Source organism: Suricata suricatta, chromosome 8 (assembly GCF_006229205.1).
Source record: "Suricata suricatta isolate VVHF042 chromosome 8, meerkat_22Aug2017_6uvM2_HiC, whole genome shotgun sequence".
In the NCBI taxonomy this organism is placed as follows: Eukaryota; Metazoa; Chordata; class Mammalia; order Carnivora; family Herpestidae; genus Suricata; species Suricata suricatta.
The window spans coordinates 108371159-108386058 of NC_043707.1; the positions used below are offsets into that span (position 1 = coordinate 108371159).

Here is a 14900-nt window from a genome sequence, read left to right on the forward strand (position 1 = left end):
TCCTGCCCAACCCCTCTCCTGAGTCCTGGACTTATATACTCAGCTGTCGGCTGGCATTTCCTTCTCCTACAGACACCTGAAACTCAGGCTGCCCCACACAGAGTTCACGTTCACAGCACTCACACGCATGCAGGGCCCGGTTCCCCTCCTGTGTTCCCTACCTTAATGAATGGTGCCACTATTCACCCAGCCGCCAAGCTTGAAACCTGAGAGAATTACTTGATCCCTGTTTCCTTCTTATTTAATTACCATGTCTGTTTTTTAAAAGTTTCTATTTAAATTTCAGTCAGTTAACATACAGTGTAATATTAGCTTCATGTGCACAATATAGTGATTCAATACTTCCATACATCACCCAGTGCTCAGCACAACAAGTGCACTCCTTAATCCCTAACACCTAGTTAGTCCACCCCCACTCACCTCTCCTCTGGTAACCATCAGTTTGTTCTGTATAGTTAAGAGTCTGTTTTTTGGTTTGTCTCCCACTCACTTTTTTTCCCTTTCCTCATTTGTTTCGTTTCTTAAATTCCACACATAAGTGAAATCATATGGTATTTGTCTTTCTCTTATTTCACTTACCAGAACACTCTCTAGCTCCATCCATGTCCTTACAAATGGCAAGATTATGACTAACATTATACACACACACACACACACACACACACACACACACATACACACACACACACACACATACCGTATCTTCTTTTTCTATCCATCAATTGATAAACACTTGGGCTATTTCCATAATTTGGCTATGGTAGATAATATTGCTACAAATATCGGGGTGCCTGAATTACCATGTCTTTTTAATTTCATCTTCTAAATGGATCTCAAACTCACTTTTGTTCATTTTTGTTCCGTAAGAAGCCAGCTTTACCTCTTATCTGGATTACTGCTAGGTTTCCTGACTCCTGTCCTGTCCCTTTCTTAATAGATTCTTCTGATGTGATCAGAGCTATCTTTCTATAAGACAAATATGGTTACATCATAACTCGGCTTAAAACGTTTGACCAGCCTCTACTGTTCTAAAAACGAGTACCAGTCTCTTGATTCATAAGGTCCTTCAGGATCTGACCTACAGTGACCATTCCAACTTTACTTTTGGAGTCCCCACATTACTGCCACTCTGCCCTTGCCAAATTCTATGCTCTGGCCAGACTGAACTATTTTATTTTCCTCCAAAGACTGAACTATTTTATTTACCATCTCCAGCCCCTTGTATATGCTTTTCCCTTCACTTAAGACATTATTCCCGGGGTGCCTGGTGGCTCAGCAGTGAAGCATCCAACCTCAGCTCAAGTCACAATCTTTGGGTCTGTGAGTTTGAGCCCTGCATCAGGCTCCATGCCAACAGTTCAGAGCCTGGAGTCTGCTTTGGATTCTGTGTCTCCCTCTCTCTCTCTGACCTTTCCCTGCTCATGCTCTCCCTCAAAAATAAACATTAAAAAGATTTTTAAACCTTATTCCCAACCACTTTCCTCACTATATATTTCCTACGCATTGCTCCTAAACGACCCACAGTCACCTCAAACTCAAAATGCCGGAAACCAGATTTATCTGCATCCTCTCTCCCAGCCCCATTTTTTGTTTTGTTTTGTTTGTTGGCTAGTGCCATGACCACTCAGTCCTCCAAGATGGATGTGTTTGGTGTGCCCTCTCTCATTTCTAAATACAGATCCTGCTCCCTGCATCACGGTCCCTGCTTTTGCTGCAGCTGCGTTGTTGCTTAGACTATGCAGCCCGCTCTCACTCTGTCTACCCTGTCCCCCCCCCGCCCCACCTTCCATCACTCCTCTGTGGGCAGCCTCTATGCCTGAGCGCTTCTGCAGACACATCTCCTCTCTTTGTAATACCCTCCCTCAGCTTGCCGACTTGGCAAACAGCCACTCATCCTTCAAGATTTTGGTTGTCACCGAAGCAAAATCTAACAGGTACTTCCATAGTACCGCAAGGCCCTTCATGGCCTGGCTTTTAGCCACCTTTCCATCTCCACCTTGTGCTATCTTGCCCCCTGTGTCCTCTGCTCAGGCCATCCCAGCCTTCCCTCAGTCCCCTGAATAAGCTGTGAGCTCCCTCTACATAGGACTCTTTCATAGCACCAGTTTTTTTCTGCCTGAAATGTGCCCTCATCTCTTTTCTTATGTTAATCCCTGCTTACTCTTTAGACCGAAGTTCAAACCTACTCTCTTTCAGAAGACAAACAGGTGAAGACAAACAAGGTGCTGAAGAAATGCACTGTTTGTTGCAATGTAGATTCCTGGCACTGTCCTTTGTGTCCTTTCTGAGCGCCGGCCTTTTGATATTAATTTTATTCTATGGGTACCTGGGTCCTTCCAGTAAATTCCTCTTTCCTTTAAGCTAGCCGGGTTTGATGTCTGTTGCTTGCAATTAAACAATCCTAACTGTGTGTATTTGTATCTCTGACCCCTTGTAGAGGGTCTGGCAGAGGGGATGGTATTCTGTAAATGTGCTAAGCAAATGGAAGAATGCATGGGGTGATCGAATGACCAAGGGAGTCTAGTAGCAGCCACGAGACCTGGATTCTGTCTTCCTCCACCCCTTGCTTCAAGGGGCACCATTAAGAGTGTAACAATAATGGCATCGGTGGCCTCCTCTGTCACTAGCCTGCCACCTTTTACAGTGCTCTGGCCACTTCTGCTCCCAGCCCTACAGATGACTGCATCAGTCACCTGCCTTGGCTCTCCTCGGGGAACTCCTCCCCCATTTCAGGTCCTGGCTTTTACGTGGGGGCTCTCTTTTGAGGACTCCACACCTGCCAAGGTCAATTCCCTTGTGTCATTTGTAAAAGCCTAAAACTCAACTTCCTCCACGAAGACTGCCTGAGGCTCCTGAGTGACTGCCCCGTTTCCAGTGCAGCTGGGGATCTTACCCGACAGGCACCCCACTCTCATATCCATAAGCTGGTACCAGTGGTCGGATCTGCGCCCAGCTCCTCACAGAGCTCCAGGACTGGCAGGGAAGTTTACGTCTAGTCTTCAGGAAATGGAAACTAGAAAAAGCAATCAGGAAGGCAGAGGCATAACGCTCTGGGACACAGGAACAGAGCTCCTACTGTCGGGTCTGGGCAAGGCTGCAGACTCCAGAGCATCTGACTGTTTATGAATGTGTTCTCGAAGCGTCATGTGAATTCAGCTTGTACAACGGAAATGCCAGTTTCAGTGTACCAACTCTTCAGCGTCCATTCACGTCTGGGGAAGTCGGCAGTAAAGCCTGGGTCTCACTGACTGTCCACTGATCTCAAGCCTGTTGTGAGAACGGAAGACTCCGGGACTCGCCAGCCAGCCAGGCACAATGTAGGGTGATGTGCATATACCGCACCCTAGCACTTGAAGGTACTCTCTCCTCAGGTGTCGCGGCAGCAAGCCCACAGCGATGCAGTGAGGAAGAGAGGTTTAGTCTGGTGGTTTGAGCTTCATGCCTTCGCCAGGCTGCAAACCTCAGCATTATAAAAACCCCTGGCCAAGGAGCACGTGTCCTTGGCTTGGCTCCAGGTGGGAAGTGGCGTGGATAATGCAAATCTCTGCCCTTCTCCTGCACCTGTACCGAGTCAGACCTATGAATGCATACGGTGCTTTTGCAGATGCCCAAAGTCCCTGAAATTAATAATTAACTCTTCCATTTCCATTCCAAAGGACTAGGGCAGTATTCTGAGCTCACATAAACTCCTAGAAGGTTCAGAAACTGGACATAAACAAAAGAGGACTATGTACTCAAGTGGGTATGTACCTAGTGATGAAACCTCTCTCTCTAAAAGGCCAAATTCACAAAGTTACAAGCAGAAATATACCAGTCTCCTGTCATCATAATGGGAAACGCACCCACTGAAAAACCAGGCTCTCGGAATCAGTGAGAATTCAAAAGATTTGAACAGAACAATTAATACATTTGAACTGATATACAGAGTACCTTACGCCCACTGAGTGGAGAATGCACATTCTTTCCAAGCATCTGTGGAACATTTATGAAAACTGACCACTTCTGAGGCTTAAACCCTGATATAAAAATTTATGAACATGGAAATAAGCTCAAGCTTTTCACTTAAAAATTTGAAAATGTCAGGGCACCTGCATGGCTCAGTCGGTTAGGCGTTTGACCCTTGGTTTCAGCTCAGGTCACGATCTCATGGTTTGCAAGTTCCAGTCCCATGCTGGGCTCTGTACTGAGGGTGCAGAGCCTGCTTGGGATTCTCTCTCTCCCTCTCTCTCTGCCCCTTCCTGCCTCTCTCTCTCAAAACAAATAAATAAACTTTAAAATTTTTTGGAAGGGGCACCTGGGTGGCTCAGTTGGTTAAGTGTCCAACTAAAATATTTATTTTATAGCAATTCAACGCTTAATATATTCCATAATACTTTGTATTTCACTTTGTTCATAATTCTGAAAAGAAAATTATGAATGCCTGGGGCACCTGGGGGACTCAGGCAGTTAAGCACCTGACTCTTGGTCTTGGCTCAGGTCATGATCTCATGGTTTATTCAGATCAAACCCCGAGTCAGGCTCTGTGCTGACATCCAGGGCCTGCTTGGGGTTCTCTCTCTCCCTCACTTTCTGCCCCTGCTCTCTCTCTCAAAATAAGTAATAAACTTTTATTTTTTTAAAAGAAAGTTATGAATGCTTTCACAATGCCCGCTTTAGACACAATGCCCTCCTGTTAATCTCTGTATGGTGTGCAAATTACTCTCTCAACCTCTGTTCTCACGTGGAAATAGCTGGGAGCCCTGCATGACACGGCGAGATCCTATTCCCAGATTAAGGGAGACCTTCCTGAAAGTTCCCCAAGCCAAGTGTCCTACTCTAGCCTCCTCGGCAGGCCACGGAGCCCTGGAATGGAATTTCTGGGAACCTGGGTGCACATGGCGAGCCAACTGTGCTGCTGGGATTTTTGGTCTCCAGTGACCCACTTCCTTTCTTCACCCTAAGGGGCCACCACAAATTCCCACCAGCTGTCCCTATGCTCTGCACGAAGCAGATATTCATTCAGTAACTGCTGCTGCCCCCACGTGAATTCCCCAGTGGGAGTTCACCTCGGCCAAGAGGGGCTGGCCAAAACGCAAACAGCTCCCACACCATCTCCAGTCAGGGAAATAAATCATAATGGAGGATCAATTCATCAAAGACAAACTAAAATAGGAAAAGCAGTTATCATAAAATAAACAGAAAAATTCACTGACCTGAACTAAATTAAGCGACCCAGTAAAATAACTTAGAAGTTCACACACCGGAATCCAATCTCAAATGGGTGCATGTCACATGGGGGCAGAGAGGGTCTCCCAATAAGCTCCTGATGAGTCCAGGTCCCCTGTGACTAGGCGCCACCCACCCCCCATGAGCTGTGACACACCTGGGACCAACGGAAAGTGGAACCTCCCCTGGAAGGCAGAAGCTCTGCCCAGCCAGTGCAGGCAAAGGAGGCATGTACCCATATCCCATCTGTCCTGGGGAAAGAGCAATGTCCAGTGTCCAGAACAGCACATGCAGTGAATTCAATTCTATTCATGATAGCAAGCGCATCCAGACCATGCCAGGGCAGCTCACGTGAGGCTGCAGGAGAATTTTGGTGGAAAACATGTCAAAAGAGCAGCTGGGGCAGGAAAGAGAAAAAAAAGGGCTCACACTCTGCAGTTTGTATCTTAACCTTCCTGGAGCTTACCACCTAGCAGGGTAGAGAAGTGCAAATAACCACCAAGTAATTGTGATATGAAAAAAGACAGTCCCTTTCTCCAACTAAAAATTATTTTATTTTTTCACAGTTGTAGGATTAACACATGCTCACCATATAAGTTTTTTACATTTGGATTTTTATTTTTTTAGTTTATTTATTGATTTTTGAGAGATAGAGAGAGCGAGCGAGAGAGAGCCCGCATGCAGGAGCGCACAAGCTGGGGAGGCACAGAGAGAGAGAAGGAGACATAGGATCTTAAGCAGGGCTGTCAACACAGAGCCTGATGCAGGGCTCGAACCCACAAACCAGGAGATCATGACCTGAGCCAAAGTCGGATGCCCAACTGACTGAGCCACCCAGGTGCCCCTACATTTGGATTTTTAAAGAATGAAATAAACACCATTTGAAATTCCCATTTTCTAAAGTTAATTGATATAAACGTTTTGGTGACCATCTTCCCAGAAATCTCTCTTTCCATAAATACATGTGTGAATGTGCATATATAATTTTACTTACATGTGGCCTCAATACACATGTTCTTTGTTCCTGTTTTGCTCACTCAACAATATCCTCAATGTCTTCCGTATCAATACAAATATGCATCATTTTTAATGGTTGCATAGCATTTCACCATATGGATGTGCCATTGCTTATGTAATCCTTAAGTATGTGTTACATGATGGACATTACGGTTTCTGTTTTTCTACTTTCCATTCAACAAATATTTGCTGAGCACCTACTATGTGCCAGGTACTGTTCTAAGTACCAGGGACACAGTGATAAACAAGATAGGCAAGGTCCCTGGCAAAATTCTACTGGGATAGACTACTAGTATACAAGTAAATAGCAGATAATTTGAAGGAAGGATGAGTGCTAAGAAGAAATCAAGACAAGCTCTCTTAGAGAAGGACTGGGTGTCAAGAGAGTAGACTGTTTTAGATGCAGTGGCCCAAGAAGGCCTTTTTGCAGAGCTGACATCTGAACACAGACCTTGGACAGTCAGGTAAAGCAGGGGTAAAGCATTCTAGGTAAAGGAGACAGAGGCCCTGGAGGAGGAAGGGGCCTGGCATATTCCTGGACTTGCAGGAATCCATGCCAATGTGGCTTGAGAGCAGAGAGGGACAAAATGGACTAAGCACTGAGAAAATTCTAGAGCAACTGGAGGAGGAGCTAGCAAGTCAGACCCTATAGGTCATAGAGTTTGGGTTTTATTTTAAGTGCACCATGAAGTCAATGGAGAGTTTTCCGTGGGAACAAGATATGATCTGATGTACATTTTAAAAGATCACTCTGGCTACAATGTGGAGAATGGACTACTGGGAAGCTACAGATGAGCAGAGAGATCAGTAGATGTTTCCTTATCCAGGGGAGAGAAGATGGTACCTTGGACAGAGCTGCTGGGAAAAGGCTGGACAAGGACACGCAGTGAAGACAGAAAAAGTGAGAAAGGGAGAGTGGCAACAACCAAAGAGGTTTCTGGGTCTGTGGCTTGAACGCTTGGACAGATGGAATGGAAAAAATGGGAGAGGAACAGCTTTGAGCACACAGATCCCACGCACATTCCATTAGATTTATATGTGACTATTTTGGTTTGGGGTGGAGAGGGCTACTGCTCAGATTTTTGATTTTTCATTCTTATTTTATTTATGTATTTTTATTTTTATTTGAGAAAGGAAGCACACAAGTGGGGGCAGGGGAGAGGGAGTGAGAGAGAGTCTTAAGTAGGCTCCACACTCAGCACAAAGCCCAACACAGGGCCCTATCCCACAGCTCATGACCTGAGCCAAAATCCAGAGTCAGCTGCTCAAGCCCCTGAGCCACTCAGGTGCCCCTAATTTTTTGTTTTCAGTTATTCATTACTAACATATAGAAATATAACTATTTCCATTTTGATCTTCTATCTTATCATCTTGCTAAACTCAGTTATTCATCGTAGGAGGTTTTTGTAGATTCCTTGAGATTTTCCATGTAGACAATCATGTCACTTATGAAGAGAGCCAGTTTTATTCCTTCCTTTCCCATCTATATTCTTGTCGTCTCTTTTTCTTGCCTTACTGCGCTGGTTAGGACTTTCAGGCGTGGCTCCTGATCTCGGTGGAGAGAACAGTTTTTTATCATGAAGCACAATGTTTGCTATAGGCTGTTTAGAGATGCCCTACATCTGGTTGAAGAAGTTCCCTTCCCAGTCTGCTGAGAGTTTTTGTCATGAGTAGATGCTGAATCTCTGTCAGATGCTCTTTCTTCACCAGTTGACATGACCATGCAGCTCCCCTTCTTTAGACAATGAATATGGTGGACTACATTGAGTGACTTTTGAATGCTGACTCAGCCTTCCGTTTTTAGGATAAACTCCAAGTGGGCACCAAATCTCGGGGGTTTTAGCCATTATTTCTTTGAATATCTCTTCTGCACTGCACTGTCTTCTTCTGGGACTCCAACAACAGATGGTAAATCTTCTGGTGTTCTCCCACAAGTCACTGAGGCTCTGCTCAACTTTTTAACTTTTTCCTGTTGTTCATATTGGGTAACTTCTATTGCTTCCTTTCAAGGTCATTCATTCTTTCTTCTTCATCTCCATTCTGTTATGGAGTCCACTCAGTTTTTAGAATGTCAATTACTGTATTTTTTCCCCTTATATCTCCATTTGGTTCTATTTTATTTCCTTTTTTGGGGGGTGGTGGCTAACAGTTTCTATCTTTTTTTTGCATCAATACTGTTTGCCCTCATTTTGAGGGAGCATTTTCATAACAGTTGCCTTAAAGGAAGTATCAGGTCATTCCAGTATCTGTGTTGAGAGGTCCCTGGTCCTCAAATAATGATTAATTCTGGACTGTATCCTGGGTATTTTGAATATGAGGTTATGAAACTTTAGGTCTTGCTCAAATCCAGTGGAAAGCGTAGGCATTTTTGTTTTACCAGACTCTCAACCAGGTTGGATTTAGGTGGCAAGTTCTGACCAGTCTTCTGTAGGTTGTGGTTTCAATGCCAGTTCCATTTCCAAAGCCTCCTCAGGTGTGTCCTCTGTGAGCACCACCCCGTGTCCAGTCTAGGGCTCAGTCAGTGGTCTATCCTTTGGATCAGTTCTCAAAGTCTTTGGCATGCTGGTTAGAACCACACAGGTGGGGGTACAGCTTAGGGGTTAGCTGTTCATAAACAACTTTTTGGGGTTGCTTTCCTGAGTTCTTCCCTGTTTTCTCCTGGTGCTTTCCAGTTCATCGGGCCTCCCCTTCTCGGTCCTCTGGCCAGAAAGCTGAAATCTTAGTTACCACATTCTGCCTCACCTTTCCTGAACTATACCCAGATCTGGGGCCAACCAGAAGGCAGAGGAAAAAAAGCAACAGATTTCCCCAGTCTCCTACCACCTTGGGACTGCAGCTCCTCTGATCAGAGAAAAAGTTTCCTTTTTTCAGTTTAGGTGCGTGGTGACCCCCTGTTCCCACAGGCAGTAGCACCACCGCTACCGTGGCTGCTAGGGTCTAAGGCACAAGGGAGAAGGGAGGAAAATAAAACCAACCCTTGGGATCTCCCCCTCTGTCTAAGCCTCAGAACCCCTTTCCCACCCCAGAGCCATAACTAGAGGTCTTCTGGATTTCTCTCTGGCTATGCCCTGATGGGCATGGCTGGGTTTGGGGCCTTGCATTGAGAATATGGGATACCAGAGGAAAAAAAGAGAAATTCACTGCCAATGTGGTAGTACTTTTAATTCTGGTCTCCTCCCCCTAATTGGTCTGCTACTCTTTACCTTTCAGAGTTTTCAAATAGCAGCTAAATGCAACTGTCCAGGCCTTTATTTGTATCCAATGAGAAAGAGATTCTTGTACAGATATCGTGGTGCATATAGAAGCATCCATTTCTGTAGGGAATACAGCTGTGAGAGGACGTGCCAGCTCGTGAGGTATGTGTATATTCAAATTGTGCTAGATCTCACACAGTATCTTTTCTAAAGGGGCTGTAACCAACTAACCCTCTGACCAGTGAAGTCTCGGAGTTTCCACTGTACCACATCCTCACCAGTACTGGAATAGCCAGCTTTTCAGGTTTTGCTATTCTGGGAGATGTGCACCGGTACCTCAAGGTAATCCTAATTTGCCTTTCCCTAGGTAGTGATGCAATCGAACACCTTGTCATATGTTTGTCAGCCATTTGGATTTCCTCTTTTGTGGAGTGCTTATTCAGGCCTTTTGCTTGTTTTGATACTGGGTTGTTTCTTGATTCCTGCTGATTTCTGTAACTCTTTATTCTGGACACACGCCCTTTGTTGGCTGCTCATGTTATAAATATCGTCTTTCACTCTGGATCGCCTTTTCATTCTCTTAATGGTGTCTTCTTGGTTAATGAGAAGTTCTTAACTTTAGTATAATAAAAATGATCAATCTTTTCCTATAGCAGCAGACACAACTTTTGTGTCTATTTAAGAACTTTCTGTCTGTCCACTGTATCTTAAAGCGATCTCTCTTTTCTCAGCATTTGAGTGGTGAATACCTCAAGCACACAAGGTAACAGCAAGATAACAAGGGAGACAGTATGAGTTCTAGAGATGAACACATGAGAGTGGCCCCAGACAGGTTACTTTACCTTTGGGAGCATTAGTTTCTTTTCTCTGTAATCAAAGATACACTATCCACCTCGTACATGTGTACGGGCACCTACCACAGTGTGGGTGCATAGTAGGCCCTTAGTAAGCAGTGGTAGCTGTGGTTATAGTCTCTGAACTCACCATCCCTCTTGCCCACATTGCCACAACTCTCAGAGCCTCAGGGCTGCTCTGTGAAACCCCAATCAGCTGCTTTCAAGGACAGACAAACAGAGTAAATTAACTGCCCTTGGCCGGCTAGCCAAGTCCCCCCGTTGTTCACAGGCAGCACCCACCATCCAAGGCCCACTGTCCCCAACTACAAATGTAGGCTTGATGCCCAGAGATGCTCTTCTCACAAAGGAAAGTCGTCCTAGGGCTCCCATACGAACGTGATGTCAGCCAAGATGAAGAATCAAAGTGACGTCTCTTTCTGCTCCCTGCCAAGCTCCACTGAGCCCAAGGGACTTGGTGTCAAAGGTGATTTGTATGTCCATCTGTGTGTCCCCCACGTCGACATGGCAAAGAGAGGCAGCATGCTGGCCCGCACGTGGGTTGGCACAAGTGCACAGTAGAGCGCACACCCCGGAGGACGTGTGTATTGGAGTACCTGGGATGTGCGTGCAAATGTGCAACAGCGTATGTTCTCAGGGAGCTGGGACATTCTCCTTGGCCCTGGAGAGCCCTGATAACGATCTAGTCCAACATACCCAGAGCTTGGCGCCTCTCCATGCCCTCTGCCCCACCCTCCAGGCCACGATCTGAGCTCAGAAAACAGATTCCTTTCTAGAGACCTGGATCAATCCGAATGAAGAAGGGGCATCTACTGCAAACTTTTTAAGCAACAGGCAGAGTCTTCTGAACGCTGTATCCCACTTCCTAGACCCCAGAAAATCTTCATAAGACTTTCCCACAGTCCTGAGATATCCCACTCCCCTCCCGAGAGACCCCCCTCCCCCAGGCTCCACTCCAAATGCAGCCAAGTGCTAAGTGCAGAAAAGACAGAAGGGGAGGGATTGGTACCTGAGCCTAGTGTTTGTCCAGCGGAGTCAAAGGAAAGAACCACTGAATCTGCAACACAAGAGGACACGTTCATTTCTTTCTCCTTGCTAGGGTTAAAAAGAAAAAAACAAAAACAAAAACACAACAAGTTCCCACTGACTCTGCCCAAACCCTCCCCACGAGGGAAAGTCAACTGGATTGGAACTCGGCTGCACAGACAGCCTCCACAGGCCTGTGCCCACCCGACTACCAACCAGGAGGCCCTGCTGAGCCCAGCCCCTAGCCTCTCGCCAGTGGGAGGGACACCTCAGGGCGGAGACAGGCCCCAAATTCTCCAGAGGCATTTCCTGCCAAATTAGGGGACAAACTTACTTTCCCCCCTTCTTATAATGAAAATAAAATTAAAACAATGCAAAAGAAAACCCTCCTGCAGCTGGTTAGAGGCACTAACATTTCCCCTTGACTTCTCCCTTTCTTTTCCTACTCATATACCCAATTATTATTTCATCCCCAGAAAGGCTTAAAGTGGTCTGCAGGAATTTATAGGACACACAGGAATTTTTTAAAAAATGAAGAAGTCAAGAGAGGAAAAATATTACACAGTCTGAGGAATGTTAGTGCACAAAATGCATGCATGAGGAACCAATGCATAAGTCACAGGTGGAATCAAGAAGGCCTAGCTCCCAAACTGCCAAAGGAAAGGACAAAAGGAACAGTCACAAGATTTAGTACCCACAGTGCATCCATTCATTCGACCAGTCAGCAAATATTTATTGGGCCTGATACTATGCTATGACTTTGGTTGCAAACAAAAAGGCGTGGTCTCTACCCTCATGGGTCCGCCTGCTGTCAGTCTAAGAGACAACAAAACAGACAAACAAACAAAGTTATCAAACAACAAATCATCCAACTAAAAATCGCCTGAGTGAAAAAGAGTGCTTTGAACATCTCTATTAAGAATCAGACCAAGTTTGGAAGGGGACTGGGGGCTGGTTAGGGAAGGCTTCCCTAACGAAGGGACACCTGGATAACAGCTAGGTCCAAATAAGGGTTAAACACCACAGGAATGGATGTGGCCTTCCAGGCAGAGAGAAGGCCCTGTGGAGACCTGAAGCACAAGGCAGCAGGGTGCTTCCGGGCAACCAAAAGACCAAAATATAAAAGCAAATCCGAAATAGTCATCAGGAGGAAATTTCTCTTGTGGGTCCTGATAATTAAAGGGGGGTCCTATACGATGTTGAAGGCTGTAACTTTTACAACACTTCTGTAATAAGTAAGTGTGAATCTTGCATGGCTATTTCTTACAACACAAGCTCATACAAAATGATGGAATAAAACCAATGTATAAGTCAATAAAAGCTATTATAAGGAAACAAGATAAGGCCCAAGATTACCCCACATACCCCAGACTCAAAAGGTGATCCCTTTTTATTCAAAAGGCTCACTTCACTCACCACCAAGGAAAGCCAGCTGGATGCATACAGGACTAGGGTCTCTAGTCACACCACCACCCCAGCAATATCCTTCTGACCTCAGGTTGACATCATTTCCTCTTCGTGCACCAGGAAACCCAGGATAATCGTTATCCTGTTAAGCAGCATGTGTCCCCACTGCTGGACTATCGGCTCATAAAGGCAGCCACCGTACCTGCTTTATTCCCTGCTGCATTACCAGCAGAACCCCTGGCAGGGACCATTTGCTGAAGGTCACCTCGGTGGCTCAGTCGATTGAATGTCCGACTCTTAATTTCAGCTCAGGTCAAGATCCCAGGGTTGTGGGATGGAGCCCCATGTCGGGCTCCACGCTGAGCATGGAGCCAGCTTGGGTCAGTCAGTCTCTCTCTCTCTCTCTCTCTCTCTCTCTCTCTCTCTCTCTCTCCTCCTCCCTTTTTCCCTCCCTCTGCCCCCGCCCCTGCTTGTATGCTTGCTCTCTTTCTCTCTCTCACCAAGTGTTTACAAAGGACATGGGTGGCAGAGAGCTGGCGGATATGGTTTTTGATAAGGGTCCAGAGGCAGACACTCTATATGGCCAGTTAAGGGCAGATCCATATGCTGTGAAACCTAGAAGTAGAAAGCAGGGCTGACGTTTCCCCCCAAAGATGAAGAAGCATAATTAGGACACCTGGCTGACCAGACAGGCGACCGTCTTATCTCGTATGAGAGCAAATCAATGTCTCGCTCTTACAAATTCTACTTCTTTATCAACATTTCACATATCTGCCTTCTCTCAGTGCTATGCCCTTCTAGAAGAGGGCCCCTTATTTCTCTCTCATTTGTAAAGAAGCTTCATTGAGGTATGATTAACATACTATAAAATTCATTCATTTTAAATGTATAGTTCAATGATTTTTAGAAAACTTACAGAGCTGTGTAACCATCACCACATGCAATTCTATGACATTTCCATCATTCCCAAAAGATCCCTCCTGCCCACTGACGGTCCTGCCCTGCTCCCGCCCCAGGCAACCAGATTTATTCTCTGTCTCTGCAAATTTGCCTTTCGGGACATCTGCCCATCTGCTTTCACTGGACCTGTTCTGATAGCCCCTCACCACACCCCTGCCTCTGATGTGGCCCACTTCCATCATCCGTTATACTACTCGTGATGTTTCTTTTTTCTTTTTTTTTTTAAGTTTATTTATTTTGAGAGAGAGAGAGAGACAGACAGACAGACAGACAGACAGACTGACTGTGGGAGGGGCAGAGAGAGAGAGAGAGAGAATCCCAAGTAGGCTCTGAGCCATGAGCACAAACCACAAACCATGAGACCATGACCCGAGCTGAAACCAACAGCCCAACCAACTGAGCCCCCCAGGTGCCCTATACTGTTGATGACCTTTCTAAACTGTATGCTTCACTGTGGCTTTGCTCTTAATTAAATTCCTTCAGAGGCTTCTCACAGCTCAGAAGATAAAGTCCAAGCTCTGACATTCCCTCATTTTTTCTCATTTGTCATTTTTAATATAGCTTAAGTTCCAGATATGGCAAACTATCCCTGTTTCCCCAGAGGCATACACCGACTTGTCTTCACACATCAGACATACTGTGCTCACTGCCTGTTTGCACACAAAACATCTTCCACTTTTCCATTAAGATTCAACTCAATCATTCCCACTGCTTTTTTTTTAAATTTATTTTTCTGTTTTTTATTTACTTTTGAGAGACAGAGAGAGAGCCGAGCAGGGAAGGGTCAGAGACAGAGGGAGACACAGAATCTGAAACAGGCTCCAGGCTCTGAGCTGTCAGTACAGAGCCCGACTTGAGGCTCGAACCCACGAACCGTGAGATCATGACCTGAGCCGAAGCCGGACGCTCAACCGAGGTTCCCTCAATCATCCCCACTTCTTGACGCCTTCTCTGGCCAGTTCTGCTTATCCTCCCCTTTAGGCCAAGACTGTACTGTTGTTGTCATTTATTATAATCCCTGGTTATTTCTCTTTTCTCTTTTTCTTTTTCTCTTATTAAACATTTCAAGTTCCCTGAGGACAAGGAATGTTTGTTTTGAGGTATGATGACCCAGCTCAGTGACAGAATACACACAGAAAGTGGCCTCTATGCTTCTTAAACAAAGGAATACACCAGTATATGTCCTTGCTTGCTTTCAAAGGTGATGTAATCTAAGTGGTATTTCACAAGCTGGGGG

At 45.6% G+C, this 14900-nt stretch overlaps 1 protein-coding gene across 8 annotated transcripts in view; it reads right to left on the minus strand.

Annotated features, from left to right (window-relative positions):
* ST3GAL3 (ST3 beta-galactoside alpha-2,3-sialyltransferase 3) overlaps nt 1–14900 on the minus strand; it is a 204264-nt gene that overhangs the window by 105364 nt on the left and 84000 nt on the right. For 4 of the 8 annotated variants that reach the window (XM_029948428.1, XM_029948430.1, XM_029948425.1 and 1 more), the window contains exon 3: nt 11280–11327. The exons of the other annotated variants lie outside the window; for them this stretch is intronic. In XM_029948428.1, coding sequence (XP_029804288.1) covers nt 11280–11327 — 48 coding nt within the window. The remainder of the gene's footprint in view (nt 1–11279; nt 11328–14900) is intronic. 8 annotated transcript variants of the gene reach the window in all.